The following is a 17,651-nucleotide window of genomic DNA, read 5'->3' as shown; positions in this document are numbered from 1 at the left end:
GCTGTTGTTTTCTAGATCCCTTTGTCTATATCTGGGCTGGAATTATAATGCTTTAATTACTCAAGGTTTTCAGTAAGTTTTTATACCTGCTAAAGGCATGTCCCATCCCCATTCTTCTTTTTTAGACTTTCCCTAACTATGCTCTGACATTCCCCAACTATCCTCTTTTTCAGAGGAACTTTAGAGTTAGTCACAGCCCAAAAACATTCCCATAGGATTTTGACTGGAATAGTTTGAAGCTACTCAGAAATTTGAGGTCAATATTTAATAAAACTGAGCTAGCTGGTCTCCAGCCAGGAGTCTCTGCTTCCTTGTGGCTCTACAGGCTGTCCAGTGCTGCCCTCTGCAGAGGAGTTACAGGCCAGCGCTGCCTCTGCCAGCGGCCCGAGGCCTTCCCACGTGGCCACCCCCTCAGCCTATGATCCCGAGGCTTCTAGAAAGGACAAATTCTTACATATCTTTGGCTTAATTTCTTTCCTCCCATAAATTACATTTGGATTTTACCCTGAACTTTCAGAACCAAAATCTGAGTGTGATTCATGGAAACCTCAGGCCCTACAGTGGAACTGTGGGGAAATGATCCCCTCTCCCAGCAAACCATACCCTCCTCATAAGACAGGCACTGAAAACACATGTGACCAGTAGACAGGTAACTAGGATCCAGTGGATGGTTTGTTTTTTAAAGAGCTCTATTATTGTAGGATACCATAAAGTTCCCTTGTTTTAAGTGTATTAATTAAATGATTTTTAGTAAATGTGCAGAGTTGTGCCACCATCACCAAATCCAATTTTGCAACATATCCAATAAAGCAATTATCCTCCAATTAGAAAATAAATAAAAGGGGAAAAAAAAAGAATAGTTTTCACACCCATTTATGGTCATTCTCTGCTGCCACTTTGCCCTGAGCATGGCCACATCAGGAGTGAGGGATGAGTCCCCAGGAGACCCTCTGCCTGTGAGTAGAGGGCCAATGCCCCCACAACGTGCAGAGCATGGCCTGCAAGCCAGCATCCCTCTCCTGAAGAGGCCCAGCTTGGGGCGCCTCCTGAGGGCAAAGGCCATGCTGAGCCCCATCCTTACCTCTCCAGGTGGATAAAGTTTGAAGAAAAGGTAGAGGAAGGAGGCGAACGCTGGAGCAAGCCCCACGTGTCCACGCTGTCCTTGCACAGCCTCTTTGAGCTCCGCACCTGCCTGCAGACGGGAACCGTGCTGCTGGATTTGGACGGTGGCTCCTTACCACAGATCATAGGTGAGGCAAGGACTGCTGTGGCCCCCGCAAACCAGGCAACATCCCCCTGCCCCTGCCCCGTCTCTTGCCCACCCTTGGTCTAGGTGGCATGCCCACCTCTGATGCCTGCCTAATTCCGCGGAGACCAGGTTTTGGGTCTGATGCTCCCAAAGCAGCGTCACGGTTGCTCCTAGTTTCAGATGCCTATAGAGAGGGCAAGATCAGCCTCTGAAATGCCATTCAGCAATGGAACGAAAGGGAGAGCGCTTCTAAGCCTGGTTGGAGACACCCATTGCCATGGCAACCTGTTTCTTATCAGGGTAAATGGATCATCACTCATCTTCAGGAAATTAGCTCTCGTTTGATGGAGTGACAAAGGAAGGGAGTAGCTTGCCTTACTGTCCCTAAAACTCCTTGTGAATTTTGTTTTAGCACATTCAGTTCTACCAGAAGTATGCTGCCCCAAATACTTTTCTAAAAAGAATTCACACTGGGACTAAAACCACTTGGCATAGTACCTTATGCTTCTTAGGGTCTCTCATGGCTATAATTTCATTTACTTTCCACAATATTATTGATAGAGCAGAGAATCCTATACCCATACATGCGTGCATACGTGCACCCACATGCACACACGTGAACCACATCTGCACACATGCACCCACATGCACACACGTGAACCACATCTGCACACATGCACCCACATGCGCGAACTCCCACAGACACACACTTCTACCTATAAGGAGCCTGAAGGTTCATGACTGGTCCAAATTTTCAGTTTGTGGCAAAGGTTGGGACTGTTTCTACCTTCCATGCCTCCTTTAGTTCACTTTTAATCCGATAAATAACAGGTGAAACTGAAGACCCCCACACCCCTGGTCATTCTGTCCCCCGTGGACAAGGCATGTTTGTTTCCCACTTAGACGACGTCATTGAGAAGCAAATTGAGGATGGCCTCCTTCGTCCGGAGCTCCGCGAGAGGGTCAGCTACGTCCTCCTGAGGAAACACCGCCACCAAACCACAAAGCCCATCCACCGCTCCTTGGCCGACATTGGAAAGGCGGTCTCCTCCACCAGCAGTGAGTTGGACCATAACGCTTGTCCTCTGCATGCATCTCAAATCTCCAACCCTCCACTCTTGATATCCCAGAGTCGAGATGCCCAGACTCTAGCCTCGCTGGACCTGTCAAATAAGTGCCGGAATCAGTACAAAACTGATAATGCTGCTAGCTGAAAACACTTGAGGAATCTCTGTAGATCAATTATTTTAAAGTGGAAAACATTTAGCCTGCAGCAGGTACAAACCAGCACTTACCCTGCGCCAGGCAGGAGTGCTCCCTAGGTGTAAACTCACGTCATCCTCAGGAGAGGCCCCAGACCAGCAATTGTTCTCACCACCCCCAGGGCGGGAGGCTGAGGCATGGAGAGGTTAAGTTACTTGCCTCGGGTCCAATGATCAGTAGTTGTGGAATCAGGAGTGAACCTAGATCATCCACAACACCTGATGCCTATTTAATCAACTGTGTCGCTATCCCACTTTCAACAGTTACAGGTCTTTTCTCCAATCACAGCCACACTATCCACTTGCTTCAGAAGATTCTGAAAAACGAAAACAAAATCCGAAACAACCGAACCACCCTTTCTCCCTCGAAGGGGAAGAGATCTGTCCTGTAGCCTAGCTTTATTCAGGTGGAGTGACTGTAAACGAGGACTGTGCTAATGTGCGTCACTGCAGCAGGTCTGCTGGAGTTAAATCCCTCCGTGCCTCCCAGGTCGAAGCCCAGCCCGGAGCCCCAAGGCCGGCCCGAGCCTACACCACTCCACTGAGGACCTGAGGGTGCGGCAAAGTGCGAATTACGGCCGTCTCTGTGAGTTTCTCCGCCACGGTGCAGCCCCTTCGTTCTGGCTGGGGGCACTCTGAAGTCAATTTTCACACTTGTCATAGCAGAGGGGGTAAAGACCAGGGTCTGTCTAGAATTCTCAGGTGTCAGAAATCTAGCATTCACCCTAAACCCTGGGCTGCCCTCATAGTCTAACTTACTACCAAAATTTTCTAGATAATTATTCCAAAAAATGCAACTCTAAATCAAGTCCTGTCCTAATACCCAGTCCCGTGTGCTCTGAAGCAAGTCCAGTCCCATGTGAAGGATCTGGGCATCCTTCACTTGGTCTAAGGCTTTGTTGTCACCACACTAATCATCAATCACGTTTTTGGTGACAAGTCTTCCTAGAAACAGGATTTAAAGCAGGCTAGATCTGTCTTGCAGCCCAGCTTTTCCTCCAGGACAGTCGGAGGATGTTCTTATCCTGCCTGACAGTCTTGGCCCCATGAAGTGAAACACTGGGGGAGCTGCAGCCCCCACGGGGGCCTGGGCGGGGCACGGCCACAGACCACGCTCTGTCAGGCAGTTTGTCAGGATGTACAGACGGGTGAGCGGTGAGGCAAAAAAAAAAAAGAAAGAGGGAATTTGGGAAGTGAAAATAAAAAGCAGTGCAAAGGAGTATTTTCCTTTACGCACTTTCACCAAAATGACAAGGTGTGAATAAGCACGGCCCAGGGCTGCGCCGCTGACCAGGCCAGGGGAATGCTTCGGGACCGCAGTGGGATGTGACCAGAGCTACAGCTGGGCTGTGCCGCGGTCTTTTCTGAGAACAGTCTCAGTGACCCCAGGATGTGCTTAGTCTCCCTGGTCTTGGTTATTCCGCAGAGCAGTGCTGGCAGTCAGAGGCTGTGAGTGGCTTTGGCATATGAGCCTTCTGCTCATTTATTCACTGTGTATGAAGTCGTCCTGTGCCAACGTTGCCGTGGTGGGAACCTGGATAAAAGGCATGAATAAGTGGTTACAGCTTTGTGTGCGCACACCGCCCCCCTGCCCCACCACAGGACGGCACCTGGGAAGGCTCAGAGAGGAGGAGACACTTGCCTGAGTCTTGGAGAATAAATAGAAGTCTTCCAGTAGCATGGTCTTTAGAACAAAGGGAACACACAGCAGGTGGAGGGAAGGCGCTGTGAAGGGCACCGCATGTATGGGGAAACAGAGTGATTCCGTTCACCAGGGATGTAGGATATAAAGGAAAGAGGGTCTGAATCGAAGGGGGCCAAGTGTCTTGAAAAAGGTCCTGGCCTTTATTCTGAGGGTAATGAGTTCTCCTGGGAAGTCTGATGCGGGCACATGTCATGATCAGAAATAAGCTAGAAGGGACTGAATGACTGGGAGCAAGAGATGAGGGCCGTGTTCAGGCAGCGAGAGCGAGAATGGAAAGGGAAGGACGCTGGTGGAATTCAGCAAATGGTGGGAAGTGGGAAAAGGGAGGAGAGGGGAGTTGAAGCTGGCTCCAAGGTCTGCTCTGATTGCGCGTGAACACGTGGGATAGGGCACTGGGTGATCTAGGGTCTATAGAGGGAGTGTGATTTGATGGAAGACAATGAGTTTTGTTTCCTACTGTGCAGAGTCTGAGGTGCCAGGCGGGGCTGCTCAGACAAATCTGGAGCTTAGGGGAGAGATCTGGGCTAGAGATACAACCTGGGCACCCCCGGCACAAATGTAGATGGGGAAGAATCGGAAGTGGATGGGATTGAGCAAGGAGGAGGGGGTCAGCGCTCTGAAGGGTTTGAGTGCAAAGCAAGGCCCTGAGAAAAGCCCAGCCTGAGAGGATCCTCGATGGAAATAAAGGAAAGCAGAGTCTGGCAGTACAGGGACTCCAGAGGCCACAGAAAGCCTGAAGGGGCTCGCTGGATTTGGCTGCTGGTGGGAAATGAGAGGTGGCCTTCTCCTGCCTTCATGCAGCAAGGAACTGTTGGCCCTGGGGAGCCCCACCTACCTCCCCTCTGCCAGCCCAAATCCCCAGCCCTCTTTAAAGACTCCCATGGGTCAGGGCAGACAGACGTGAAACTGCTCTCCTCTCTCCAACAGAGGCGAAGCTTGCTGATGCCTGGCTCCCCACCCAGTAGGGCGTCCGTGTCCCTCTCCACCCGCAGGGCCTGTGCAGAGCAGATATCTCAGTCTCTAAGAAGGCAGGGCAGCGGGCTGGGACCAGGAAGTAGCATATTGAGGAGTGAGAAGAAAGCAGTAGAACCTGAGGTCCAGCAACTCTTCTAAGAAAGCTGCCATCGAAAGGAAGGAGAGAGAGGATGCTAGCTGATAGGGGCTGCAGGATAATGGGGGAGTTTGCTTTGGTTGTGAAGATGGAGCAAGCCTGTGTAGAGACCAAGAGAAAGGGTTCTGCGAGAACCCGTCTCCCCTGATGGACCTTCTTTTCCTTTTCTCCTAGGTCACGCCCAGAGCAGAAGCATGAATGATATTTCTCTCACCCCAAATACCGACCAGGTAGAAAACCCCTGCCCTTGGCTGCAGCAGAGGGCCAGGGCAGGAAGAAGTCTTTGGTTTTAGGGGTGGGGAACCCTATGGGCAAAACTCTAGCCCCATGATAAAGTGGGGTCCCCAGTAAGGACACAGGTGGGGCTCTGGGCAGCCATGGTGACTGACAATCCATCACTGGGGCTGTGTGCTAGGCCCTGGGGACAGAGAGATGTGATCAGATGAGGTGTCAGCTGTCCTTGAACTGGGGATTTATTGAAGAGACTGCCACACAGAGTTTGCCTCTGCCATGACCCCCACCCACAAGCACTTTGAATGATGAAGTGGGGACTCGGGTGGGTAGAGAAGCAGTAGGGCCTCCCCATGGAGACATTAATGATAGTGAATCAGCTGGACTGCACAATAGTGTATCTTCTCCTTGGCTGGTGCTGGATAAAGTCAATTCTTGTTTCTCACCAGCTTGGCTGAAACCTTGATAAGGTCAGAAGCTCACAAACAGCCCAGGAGCCCCATGACTATGCCCCTGAGGGAAGCGCACAGGAAGTTGCCCTCAGTACCAAACACTCACACCTCAGGGGCAGAAGGTCTCAAGGTCCCCTTGCCTGTGCCCCCAGGAGTGGAAAGGAAGGTGAGGAAGGGCATCTGAAAGTTGGTACCAACTTCTCAAGAGCTCGGGCGACCTCCGGGGTTCAGGCAGCCCCAAGTTTGGGAAAAGGCAAAACAAAAGCATTCCCTCAAGTCAGTGAAGTCAGTGTCTGGATGGCCTTTTGGTGGCCAAAATATTTATAAAACAACAATAACGACATCAACCAACATTTGAGGTCCACATATTGGATGCACTACACGGTGCAGGGCGTTTCCTGTGCATCATGAGGGTACTATGCCATCTTCCCTCTACAGATGAGGGCATAAAAGAGTGAAATAATATGCCCAAGTTCACGCAGCTGAAAGGTGGCATGGCCATGATTTGATCCAGACAGTCTGACTCTAGAGCCCTTAATTTGGGGCTGACTTAGGAACGAGTGCCCTGGAATATTATTTAGAGAAGAACCCCACGTAGTTGAGCCATGACAAGAAAGCACTGGCTAATGAAAGTTTTTCACAACCTAATTTTTTACTGCCTAAGTGGTGACAAGAATACTATCCACTACCTTCCCCAAGCAGAGCTGCCTTTAACTGAGGGACTGGAGCCCAACACCAGGCACCAGCGTCCAGTTCTCCTAAGCAGTTGTAGGATGCTGCTTCTCAGTGTTTGTAGCAGCAGTTGACTTGTGGGGACAGCAGTTTTGTACAACAGAGGGTTTCTTTAGGTGCATCTTTTTTTTACCACTCCACATCAGCCCTGAGTTCCAGTGAGTTCCCAGTGGGCAGAGATGGATTCAGACAGTGTGGCCATGTGCAGTGACTTGGCAGAGCTGGACTAGAGTCCCCCGGGTTTAGGCAGTGGGGTCAGCAGGACCCTGGTTAGACAGGCCCACGTCCAGACCATCGCCCAGCCAGAACGCTCTCACAGTCCATTGCTGGGGTACTACCACCACCCCCCTCCTTCCTGGGACCGCAGGCTCTGTTTTCGCTCCTCTCTGCTCCCGGTTACACATGCTGCATGGGCTATCCCAGAGCACTGTGGTTCCAAAACCTTGTTCTCCAGGACACGCCTACCACCGACCTCTCCTCCAGGCCCCTAGAGCTTCTCCCTGCATGGTGCCCGGGGACATGGAGTTGGCAGGGGCACAGTGGCTGCCCTGGCATGCTCGGCCCTCCATCCTGAAGAACCTGCTTATGAATCAGCTGACAGAGCTTGGGACAAAGGGACCTTTTGAGTCCTGGGGATTCTGGCCTTCCCATTAACACCTGCTGTTGCTTCTTCTCACTACATTAGGGTCCTTGGTGCTGTTCCTGGGTGGTTATAGACAGTTTTATGTTTCTGAGTGGTTTTAAGAGATTATAAGGGTGTAGCCCTTACTCACAGAGCCTTATCGAGTGCTGGCAGGGCCCCAGCCCAGTCTGTATCACACACTCCATGAGTCAAATTAGGAAATGGCTGTGGGCCCAAAGGGGTAAGACCTGTTGGCCATGCCCATGCCTACAGCTGACCCCTCTCCAGGGACAGAGGAACCTATCTTCACTGAGCTTCTGTGCTCACAGGAGAGACTCCCATCAGGTGGGGAGTGAGTGGCAAAATTGTGGCACCCAAGGATCTCTCTGAGGCACTTGCCTGCTCCTCCTGGGCCCTTTCTTCCTTTGTCAGCTACTATGGACTCCCACCAGCCCTGTGCTACCCAAACACCCCTCCCCACCTCTTTCTCTGAAACTGTATCTGTCCCTCGCCCACCTCTTGCTACCTAGAGGGAAAGTGGTCTGAAAAGCTAATGCACCCTAAGATGTTCAAGATGAAGAACAGCATGTATGTGACCACCCCTGGGCGTTTTCTTTGTCTGAGAGGTCTTGGGAGGAATCAGTGTCTTCTTCATAGAATGGAAGTCATAACCACAGAGAGTGGGCAGGCGGCTTGTCTCCAGCACCTCTCACATCAGACCCCACTCACTCTGCCTATTTGACCTTTCTGCCCTAAATAAACACCAGCCAGAGGGACTGGCTGGAGGGCACTTCAATAGTCTCAGCTGGAAAGGCTCAGCAGCTATGAGTTTCCTGGGAGGTTCCCTGGGGGTGACTTGGGGGCACAGAAGTCTCCCATAGCCTCGGATCCACAGGTACAGGGATTCCCATTAGCCAGAATGCTGGTGGCAAAGAGGAAACAAAGTCCGTCCACTCTGCCCATCAGGATGGTTTTGTTCCTCCCATAGCCACTAGGGTGAAGGAAAGGACGAAGGGCTGGGCAATGGAGTATATGAGCCAAGACCCCCATCTGCTTGAGCTGCAGCTGGGGGATGAGACCTGCTGTCCAGCAAGCCTGGCTCTCTTCTCTGACCCCTCAGCTCATACTTCAGTAGAACAAGGAAGTATGGGGGGGGTCAAGTCATTGCCTGCTCCTTCCCATCTACGAAAGGCTTAGCTGGTCCCTGGGGTTAACCAACTTTGAGTTTCCTCTTCTGCAGACTGCAGGAGAGTGTTGGGCTATTTCCTTCGGTCTCTAGAGAAATGCTGGGAGAATTTTGTAAGGTTAGGCCTCCAGAGTAGTCTGAATGAGCTAAGTAAGAGCCCAAACCACTGCGTATGAGTACCCATGCGTATCTCACGTCCCCCTCACTGACCAGCGGAAAAACAAATTCATGAAGAAGATCCCCAAGGACTCAGAAGCCTCCAACGTGCTTGTGGGTGAGGTGGACTTCCTGGACCAGCCGTTCATCGCTTTCGTGCGTCTCATCCAGTCAGCCATGCTGGGAGGTGTGACCGAGGTGCCTGTGCCCACCAGGTGAGAACCGTTGACATCCGCCCACCACACTCACCCTCGGGTGGCCGGCTGTCCATGCAGTTAGCCAGCAGTGCTGCTGGAGACACCCCTAAAATGAAGAAGGAAAACTAGGGAACTGGCTGGGGAGGGAGATCTGACTGGGGAAGAGGTTTATAGAGTTTATTTAAAATAATCATAGACAAGAAGTAGCCAACAAGCGGAGAAGGCAATGGCACCCCACTCCAGAAGGCAGTGGCACCCCACTCCAGTGCTCTTGCCTGGAGAATCCCATGGGCGGAGGACCTGGTAGGCTGCAGTCCATGGGGTCACTAAGAGTTGGACACGACTGAGTAACTTCCCTTTCACTTTTCACTTTCATGCACTGGAGCAGGAAATGGCAACCCACTCCAGTGTTCTTGCCTGGAGAATCCCAGGGATGGGGGAACCTGGTGGGCTGCCGTCCATGGGGTCGCACAGAGTCAGACACGACTGAAGCGACTTAGCAGCAGCAGCAGCAGCAGCAGCAGCCAAGTGGGAGAGGGGTTGTTGGGTGAGTTCTGGGACACCAGGGCATGGTGAGGATGCCTAGGCAGAAATGAAGAGGAATGTATCTCCAAAGCAAATATGGGATTCATGGGAGCAAATATGGGAGATGCTTATGGTCAGTTAAAAAGCTGAGAATGGATACTATTTCGGACCAGAAAATCCTCTCCATCTGGTTTTATTTTCCCTTCTCGCTTTCCTCCTCCTCCTCCATCTTCTTTGCAGATTTCTGTTCATACTCCTGGGACCCTCTGGGAGAGCAAAATCCTACAATGAAATTGGCCGTGCCATTGCAACCCTCATGGTGGATGACGTAAGTGCCACGAGAAGCAGGTACTCCTGAACGTCGCGGCTCCTGCATCAGACATGGTGCCTTCATTCATTTGCTTATTCAACAGTCACATTTGAGCATCTCCTGTATGCCAGGTCCTGCACAGGTGTGAGGGTTATGACAACGAGGGAACAGTCACTGCCCTTTAGGAGCACCAATCAAGTGGGAGACACAGCCTGACAACCCGAGAGTGAACCACATACCAGCTGCCCAGGCAGTCAGGGGGCCCTTCACACACGATGGAGCTTCACAGTTAAGGATGAGCACAAGCTTAGGAGGCAGGCATTCCAGGCAAAGGGAACCAGGGCCACGGCTCAGAGATGGAGAGCTGGATGGGAGTGGTTTGATACAGGCTCAGTGGAAGGGTTTCAAGAGCAGAAGGTGACACCAAAGAGAGGAGCCAGAGCCTGTAGGCAGAGTTGAGAGTTGACCATCTGTGATGGGGAGACTAGGGGAGTTTAAAAACGAGCATGACCCAATCAGATCTGTAAAGTCAGAAAGAACATGCTGGAGACGGTGCAGAATGATGCAGCCTGACCCTCCAAAGATGAAGGGCTGGGATGTAAAACAGAGTTGAAATACCTGAGCTCCTTTGATTGGGCTGTCCACAGGTTTTCTGATGAGCTTGCTCTGTGGGAAACTGAGAGCAGGAAGGTAACTCAACTCAGGTCAGACGACTGGAATACAGAAACCTGGCTTTCAGGCCCAGGAGGCACCTTTCTTTGAAAGTATATGCAGTGTGCCCCAAGGAGGTGGATGAGAGGGACGGCAGCAAGGCAGCGGCCCTCTCTCTTCCTACACCTCTCTCCCTGCCAGCTTTTCAGCGACGTGGCCTACAAGGCCCGGAATCGAGAGGATCTGATCGCGGGGATCGATGAGTTTCTGGACGAGGTCATAGTGCTTCCCCCGGGAGAATGGGACCCGAATATCCGAATTGAGCCACCCAAGAAGGTGCCTTCTGCTGACAAGAGGTGTGTGAGAATGAGCGGTGGCAAGCGGGGAAGTTGTCCAGAGGGAGCTTTCAGTCTGTTCCTTTCTTATTTGGGTTTGAAAAAAAGACGTCAACATACACAGGGTTATACTTTTTTTCTCCAGTTTTATTTCTCTCTCTCTAAAAAAAATCAGAAGCCAATATGCTGAATGTGAGCATCTGTAAAACCTGGGTGACCTGTGAGGGGTATTGCTGGATCCTTTAATGTATTTTTCTCTGTATTTGAAGATATTTGATGATTGTAGCTGAAGAGGTTAAGCCTGATGAGGCCAGTCCTGGGGGTGCTGAGCTCTTCGTAGGATTGGGAGCCCTACCTGCCCCCTGTCCCCCTTCTCCTTCCAGGAAGTCCGTGTTCTCCCCGACGGAATTAGGCCAGATGAACGGCTCCGTGGCGGGAGGCGGCGGCGGGGCTGCTGGAGGCGGCGCTGCAGGCGGTGGCGGCGGCGGCGGCGGCGGCAGTGGCGGCGGGGCCGGCGGAGGGAGCGGCGCGGCTGATGGAGAGATGCCAACCGCTCATGAAATCGGGGAAGAGCTGATCTGGACAGGAAGGTGCCCACTCCAGGCCTGCCGGCCACTCCAGCTGTCTCAGATTTCTTTGCTCCTTTTAGGAATCTTCTCCTCCTCTGTCTGCCGCACCCACTTCAGGCCTTGCGGTCTGACCGCTGCACGCTTTTCCTCCCCCGCCTGCAAAGCTCCTCCGGGATCCGACAGGAAAGGGGAAGCGCGCATAAAGTGAAGGAACCCAGACTTTTCTTAGCACACCCTCTGTTAACTGTATTCGTTTTCTAGGGCTGCGGCAACACATATCACAGACTAGGTGGCTTAAACAATAGAAATTGAATCTCTCGGTGTTTTAGAGTCTAGAAGTTCCAAATCAAGATGCCAGCAGGGCCAGGCTCCCTCTGACTCCTTCCTTGCCTGTCCCGAGCTGCTGCCTGCGGCCAGCAGTCATTGCTGCTGCTTGCCGTGCATCCTGCCTGTGTCCTCGCATGCTGTCCTGCCTGTGTTTCTGTCTTCATATCGCATTTTCCTCTTCTTCTGAAGATACCAGTCATATTGGATTAGGGTCCCCCTAACGACTTCGTCTTCGGAGAAGGCAATGGCAACCCACTCTAGTACTCTAGCCTGGAAAATCTCAGGGACAGAGGAGCCTGGTAGGCTATTGCCGTCCATGGGGTCGCACAGAGTCAGACACGACTGAAGCGACTTAGCAACAGCAGCAGCAGCAACTTCGTCTTAACTTGATTTCATGTGCAAAGACTCTGTTTCCAAATGAGGTCACATTTACAGGTTAGAATTTTGATACATCTTTTTTGGGGACACAATTCAGTCCATAACAGTCCCTTTTGAATTTTTTAACCTTATGTTACCTCGTCAAAAAACTTGTTTTAAAAGAAAACAATAGATTTTCCTGGCTTGTTTGGGTTTCTTTGCCAGCTTTTAGAATAACTTGGTTTGATCTGAATTTAGGAAAGGACAGAATCAGTCCTGCAAAGCTGTGACTTTGAGAAGGGAGTCACGTTTTATATGCCTTTGGCTGTCTGCCAGCCAGTGTTTCCCAACTTCACCCATGCCCTACCCTGATCCTTACCCAGGGGACATCTGGCAATTTTCAGAGACATTTTTGGTTTGTCCCAGTTGGAGGGGAGACGATACTGTTATCTAGCAGACAGAGACCAAGGATGCTGCTCAGTGTCCTCTGATGCACAGGACTGCCCTCCCCATTAACAAAGGATTATCCAGCCTAAAATGTCAGTAGAACCAAGGTTGAAAAGCCCTGCTGTATGCTAAACCCTGCTTACTGTGTTTGGAGCTTTGGAGAATAGCGTCCCCAATAAACGCTCTCCCTAAACCTTAAATTTCCCACTTGTTTGTTCCACGAAGTAAATAAAATAAAATAAGGTTCAGAATCTGCCCTTGATGAATCTGCTATAAACCAGGATCTCTCCATCTCCTCCTAACACTGGACACACGTTTACCAAGCACAGAAATCCTGCAGATAATCAGGGACACAAGGAAGATAGCCATCATTGGACCCCAGGAGTTTCATTCCCTGTAGAATGTTAGGTCTGCCCCCAAGACATGATCCCATAAGGCCTTCCCTCTCCCACTCGGGCTGTCTGTGACCACCCTTCCCAGTGGAGATGGTGGGTGATTTCCTGGTGTGAAATGTTCTGGTGAAAAGATCCCTTCCTCTATCCATCCCTAGTCAAGTTCCCTTCCTTGCCACAGGCCCTGCAGGCTCCTGGGACTAGCTCTGCCCCTACACTGGTGTTTGTGGTGAGAAAGCAATCCCTGGGCCTGTCTTGAGCAGGTTCTTCGGTGGCCTGTGTCTTGATGTCAAGAGGAAGCTGCCCTGGTTCCCAAGTGACTTCTACGATGGCTTCCACATTCAGTCCATCTCTGCCATCCTATTCATCTACCTCGGCTGCATTACCAACGCGATCACCTTTGGTGGGCTTCTGGGAGATGCCACTGACAATTATCAGGTGCGTGTGTAAGTTGGAGACGTGAGTGCAAATCTCAGAAAAATCTGTTGCCACAAGGTGGTGGTAAGGAGCTACAAGCCATAATCCCGGAACCAAAGCAAGGATTCCATCCACCATTCAGGGGCAGTTCATCACTTTTTGCAATTCTTTACACTTCAAAAAATAGTAATAATAATAATAGCAAGCTGACATAATTGAAAAATCTGAAGCTAAGTCATATTACTAAAGACAAAATTTAAAGATGACGTAAATAGATCAAATGTTTAAAGGGAAATCATCTGCTTTGGTATTTGATATTTTTCCTACCGATGCTTGAATTTAATCATCACAATTAATTGAGTGGCTAATTGTGACCTTCTTCCTGTACTTTAAAAAAAAAACACCTCACCTTAAATTATTAGCTTGAAGTTAAGATATTTTTAGAAATGTTTATCGTGACAGTAAGACAGGTCTCCCTGGGGAAAACAGTTCAACAGTGACACTAGACTGAGACCCAGACAAGGGCCTTCTCTAATGGGAGCCTTCAGGATAGCACCACTGGAAAGCTCGAGCACCAAGGTAAAGACCCATTTTCCTAGATAAATTGAAATGAGTGCCTATCTCCAGCCCACACCACGCTCCTGAGCGGCAGGTTCAATATCCAACTGCCTCCTGGGCATGTCCATATCGCTGCCCCTTGGGATTCCCCAACTCACAGGACCAACATTCCATCTATTGTCTTCCCTCCAGACCTGATGCTACCCCAGCCAACGAGCAAGACCATGGTTGACCCAGATATTCACACATCATCCTTGACTCATGAATCCCGGGGTTGCCCAGTAGGTCTCATGATGTGGTCCTGCTTGCCTTTCAAGCCCCATCTCCCATTTATTCCCCTTCTCAGATATCTATCCTCACTCATCTGCATTGTTTTCCATCAATCCTGATCATCTTTCAGTTTTTCAAAGCCAGGCTCCCTTTCAGCTCCAGCCTCTGTACACTCTGTTCTCTTTTCGCAGACCACGCTCTTTCTCATCACTCCACTTACACTATGCTCCTGGTCTATTCTCGGCCCAATTTTGGGGTCTCAGCTTCAGTCTTTCTACCTCTTGGGAGGCTTTCCTGACCACCCTTCACTCCTGCTGTGTGCTCCTGTGACACCCTTATCTTATCCCAGCTTATCACATCCCTTGGCAGTGGTTCTTAATAAGAGATGATTTTGAGCCCTAGGAGACATTGGGTAACATCTAAAGACAATTTGAGTTATTATAACTGGGAGGTGAGGTGCTACTGTGATGCTAATAAACATCCTACAATGCACAGGGCATCCCCCGCCTCACCCCACAACAGAGAATGATCTAGCCTGAAATGTAAGTAGTGCTGAAGTTGAGAAACTCTTCTGTATGGAAATTGCCTAGTTACTTGTCTGTATCTCCCACTAGAATGAAGATGTATTTTCTTGTTTGCCCGTGGGTCCTCAATACCTAGCACAATGCCTGATGCATAGTTGGCCCTTAATGGATTTTGAATGAATGGATGATCTGATCTCTAAAGTCACCTACTAGATCTTTGAATGAAAAAATGATTGGGTAGATGAATGGGCTGTCCTCTGGGAGTAAAACGGGCATGGGGTACAAGCACAACCATCGGCAGCCCTGTTTTTGAGGCCCTGCTGCTGCTGCTGCTAAGTCGCTTCAGTCATGTCCGACTCTGTGCGACCCCATAGATGGCATCCCATCTGGCTCCTTTGTCCCTGGGATTCTCCAGGCAAGACTGCTGGAGTGGGTTGCCATTTCCTTCTCCATTTGAGGCCCTAGCATGCCAAAAGGAAGTCATATGGGGCCTAGAATTAGGGAGAGTGATGCTGGCAACTGTGGGAGGTTGTGGAGTCAGAGATGGGGAGCAGAATTTGAGGAGGAGAGGACCTGGGACAAAGGACAGGCACTGTGGCCTGAGCCCTTGCCAAGATAGCTGGGTTCCAGCTTGTTGGAGAGGCCCCTTCTCATGCCTGTACTGAGCCTCACAGTCCTTGTGCCCCCAGGGAGTGATGGAGAGTTTCCTGGGCACTGCCATGGCTGGCTCCTTGTTCTGCCTCTTCTCGGGACAGCCTCTCATCATACTCAGCAGCACGGGACCCATCCTCATCTTTGAGAAGCTCCTCTTCGACTTCAGCAAGTAGGTGCCCTTCCCGCCCCAACCCGCCTCTCAACGCATCTGCTCCTCACTTGCTGCAGTTATGCGGCGGGTGGGGTAGGGGAGGAGCCCCGAGAGGGAGATGGGCTGAGAAGGCACCAAAACTGTTAGGAGGTGCTGCGAGGCGGTCCATCCTGACTCCCCTCCGCTACCTGCCTTAAAGCCATTTTACTGCATATTAGCAAAGTGCATAGGGAGAAATCCAGGCAAGACAAGAAGAGAGCATTCACACCACTAGCAGAATGAGCAATTAAGACTTGAAAGCCAATGCAGTGTATAAAATGTTTCAGGCTGGAGGTTGGAAGGCTGTACCCTGACTCAGGCAGCTCTGGGCTCAGTTGCTGCACCTACAGCCTGAGCCCATTTCTAAGGCCTGCTCCAGCTCAGTCATTTTGAAATTCCCTGTTTTCATTCACTCTGGCTGTTTGTTACCAAATGTTTCAGAATGGAAGTGTGTGAGCACCTTTTTGCCACCCCAAGAGATCCTTGCCCCAGAATTCTCTCAGACCAGACAACCCCACCCAGGACCTGCCCACAGTCCCAGTCCTCTTGCAGTTCCTAGGGGGATATCTGTGCCACAAGAGGAGCAGATGAGCCCCCCAGGGTGGGTCTGGGGAGCTGAGCACAGCCCAGAGCCCGGGCTGGAGGTCTTCGCTTCCCTCTGCCTTCCAGAGGCAACGGCCTGGACTACATGGAGTTCCGCCTCTGGATTGGCCTGCACTCGGCCGTCCAGTGCCTTATCCTGGTGGCCACAGATGCCAGCTTTGTCATCAAGTATATCACCCGCTTCACTGAGGAGGGTTTCTCCACCCTCATCAGCTTCATCTTCATCTACGATGCCATCAAGAAGATGATCGGTACCTTCAAGTACTACCCCATCAACATGAACTTTAAGCCTGACTCTATCACCACCTACAAATGCGAGTGTGTCGCCCCTGACACAGGTGACCGGTAACCCCAGAGGCGCCCTGGGCCTCACCCACCACCCACTCCCCGACAACATGCAGACCCCTTCTGTCCCTGTCTCTCTACTCAAATGCAGGAGCGTGGAGCAGCTTGGGAGGGGCAGTTCAGCCAAGGGCTTTCTATCCCAAGGGAGCAAGTACAGGGGCTTAAACCAGTTTTTGGAAGGAATCCAAGGGGACAAGAGCTCTAATGAGGGTCAAAATCCCAGAGCCCAGGGTTATAATCAGGAGGGAGCAGTGGTAGTGATACCCCGGGAGAGGAAGAAGGCATGCTTGGCCTCAGCGTGGGGTGATGCCCAGCGTCAGGAGTGCTGCTCATGGGTTCCCGCGTCAGGCCAGAGGTAGACTTGATGGGACCTCAAGTCCCTCCCAGTTACATGAGTTCATGACACTGTGAGCTCTCCCTGACACATCTCTGCCAGTGTTTATAGCCGAAGGATGAGCATCCCTGCAGATGGTGACATGTCCAGGGTAGAGGGCCAGTCAGGGTGAGGAGAGCCTGGTAACCATGTCACTGAAGAATGACTGGAGAACCTGGGGCTAACCAGATCTTAGAGTGGTGTGAGAGAAGGACTTTCATGTCACAGAGGGGCCAGACTCACCCTGTGTAACTATAAGATGCAGAAGGAGGGCTGAGGAATGAAAGCTCCAGGAAGCCAAGTGCTGGCTGAATTCAAGGCATAACTTACAGAGGTGGGAGCCACCCCCCTGAGAGGTACGGGTCCCCTAGGGTAGTAGCAAACAGCTTGGACACTACCTGGATATCCATCTGCCAAAGGTATCTTAGAAAGGACCCCCGCTCTGGGTGGGAGGCTAAATCAACCAACGTCAGCCCAATAATACTCAGTGCCACTCCTGTGAAGTTCCTTTCTGACCAAAAAAGCATCATCTGTAATGTTAGGACTTTCCATTCGTGGACCACTGGCCTCCTTCACAGTCGTAATCACGCCCCTAGCAGCCCTCAGAGGGATGCACCCAGAGTGCCCAGGATGCTATAGAGCAGAGCCGAGAGGGACATCCACGTATCTCCTAGCACCGCCAGGCTGGACTCACAGAGCAAACTGAGGTCCAGAGACACCCAAGGTCACACCAGTTTCTTAGCTGTAAAAGACGGGTATCAGTGCCGCTGGTCTCACGGGATGCTTGTGACATTTTCATTTCTATACTCAGATTGGGTTGGAATTGCACGTAAGTAGACACTGTGTTGTTCAGCACCTTAATACATATGATTGATTAAAAATAATTGATCATAAGTCAACC

At 51.0% G+C, this 17,651-nt stretch overlaps 1 protein-coding gene across 5 annotated transcripts in view; it reads left to right on the top strand.

The window, feature by feature from the left end:
- Window positions 1–17,651, top strand: part of SLC4A5 (solute carrier family 4 member 5) — a 98,733-nt gene that overhangs the window by 51,919 nt on the left and 29,163 nt on the right. For 4 of the 5 annotated variants that reach the window (XM_069583719.1, XM_069583722.1, XM_069583723.1 and 1 more), the window contains 11 exons: window positions 1,090–1,250; window positions 2,153–2,308; window positions 3,002–3,097; window positions 5,502–5,557; window positions 8,764–8,921; window positions 9,669–9,756; window positions 10,591–10,745; window positions 11,108–11,314; window positions 13,080–13,254; window positions 15,275–15,408; window positions 16,099–16,370. In XM_069583719.1, the coding sequence (XP_069439820.1) occupies window positions 1,090–1,250; window positions 2,153–2,308; window positions 3,002–3,097; window positions 5,502–5,557; window positions 8,764–8,921; window positions 9,669–9,756; window positions 10,591–10,745; window positions 11,108–11,314; window positions 13,080–13,254; window positions 15,275–15,408; window positions 16,099–16,370 (1,658 nt within the window). The remainder of the gene's footprint in view (window positions 1–1,089; window positions 1,251–2,152; window positions 2,309–3,001; window positions 3,098–5,501; window positions 5,558–8,763; window positions 8,922–9,668; window positions 9,757–10,590; window positions 10,746–11,107; window positions 11,315–13,079; window positions 13,255–15,274; window positions 15,409–16,098; window positions 16,371–17,651) is intronic. The other variant, XM_069583724.1, reaches the window with a different exon arrangement.

This window comes from Ovis canadensis, chromosome 3 (assembly GCF_042477335.2).
Source record: "Ovis canadensis isolate MfBH-ARS-UI-01 breed Bighorn chromosome 3, ARS-UI_OviCan_v2, whole genome shotgun sequence".
In the NCBI taxonomy this organism is placed as follows: domain Eukaryota; kingdom Metazoa; phylum Chordata; class Mammalia; order Artiodactyla; family Bovidae; genus Ovis; species Ovis canadensis.
The sequence above is the reverse complement of the archived record's forward strand: the minus strand, read 5'-3'. Positions and strand labels throughout refer to the sequence as shown.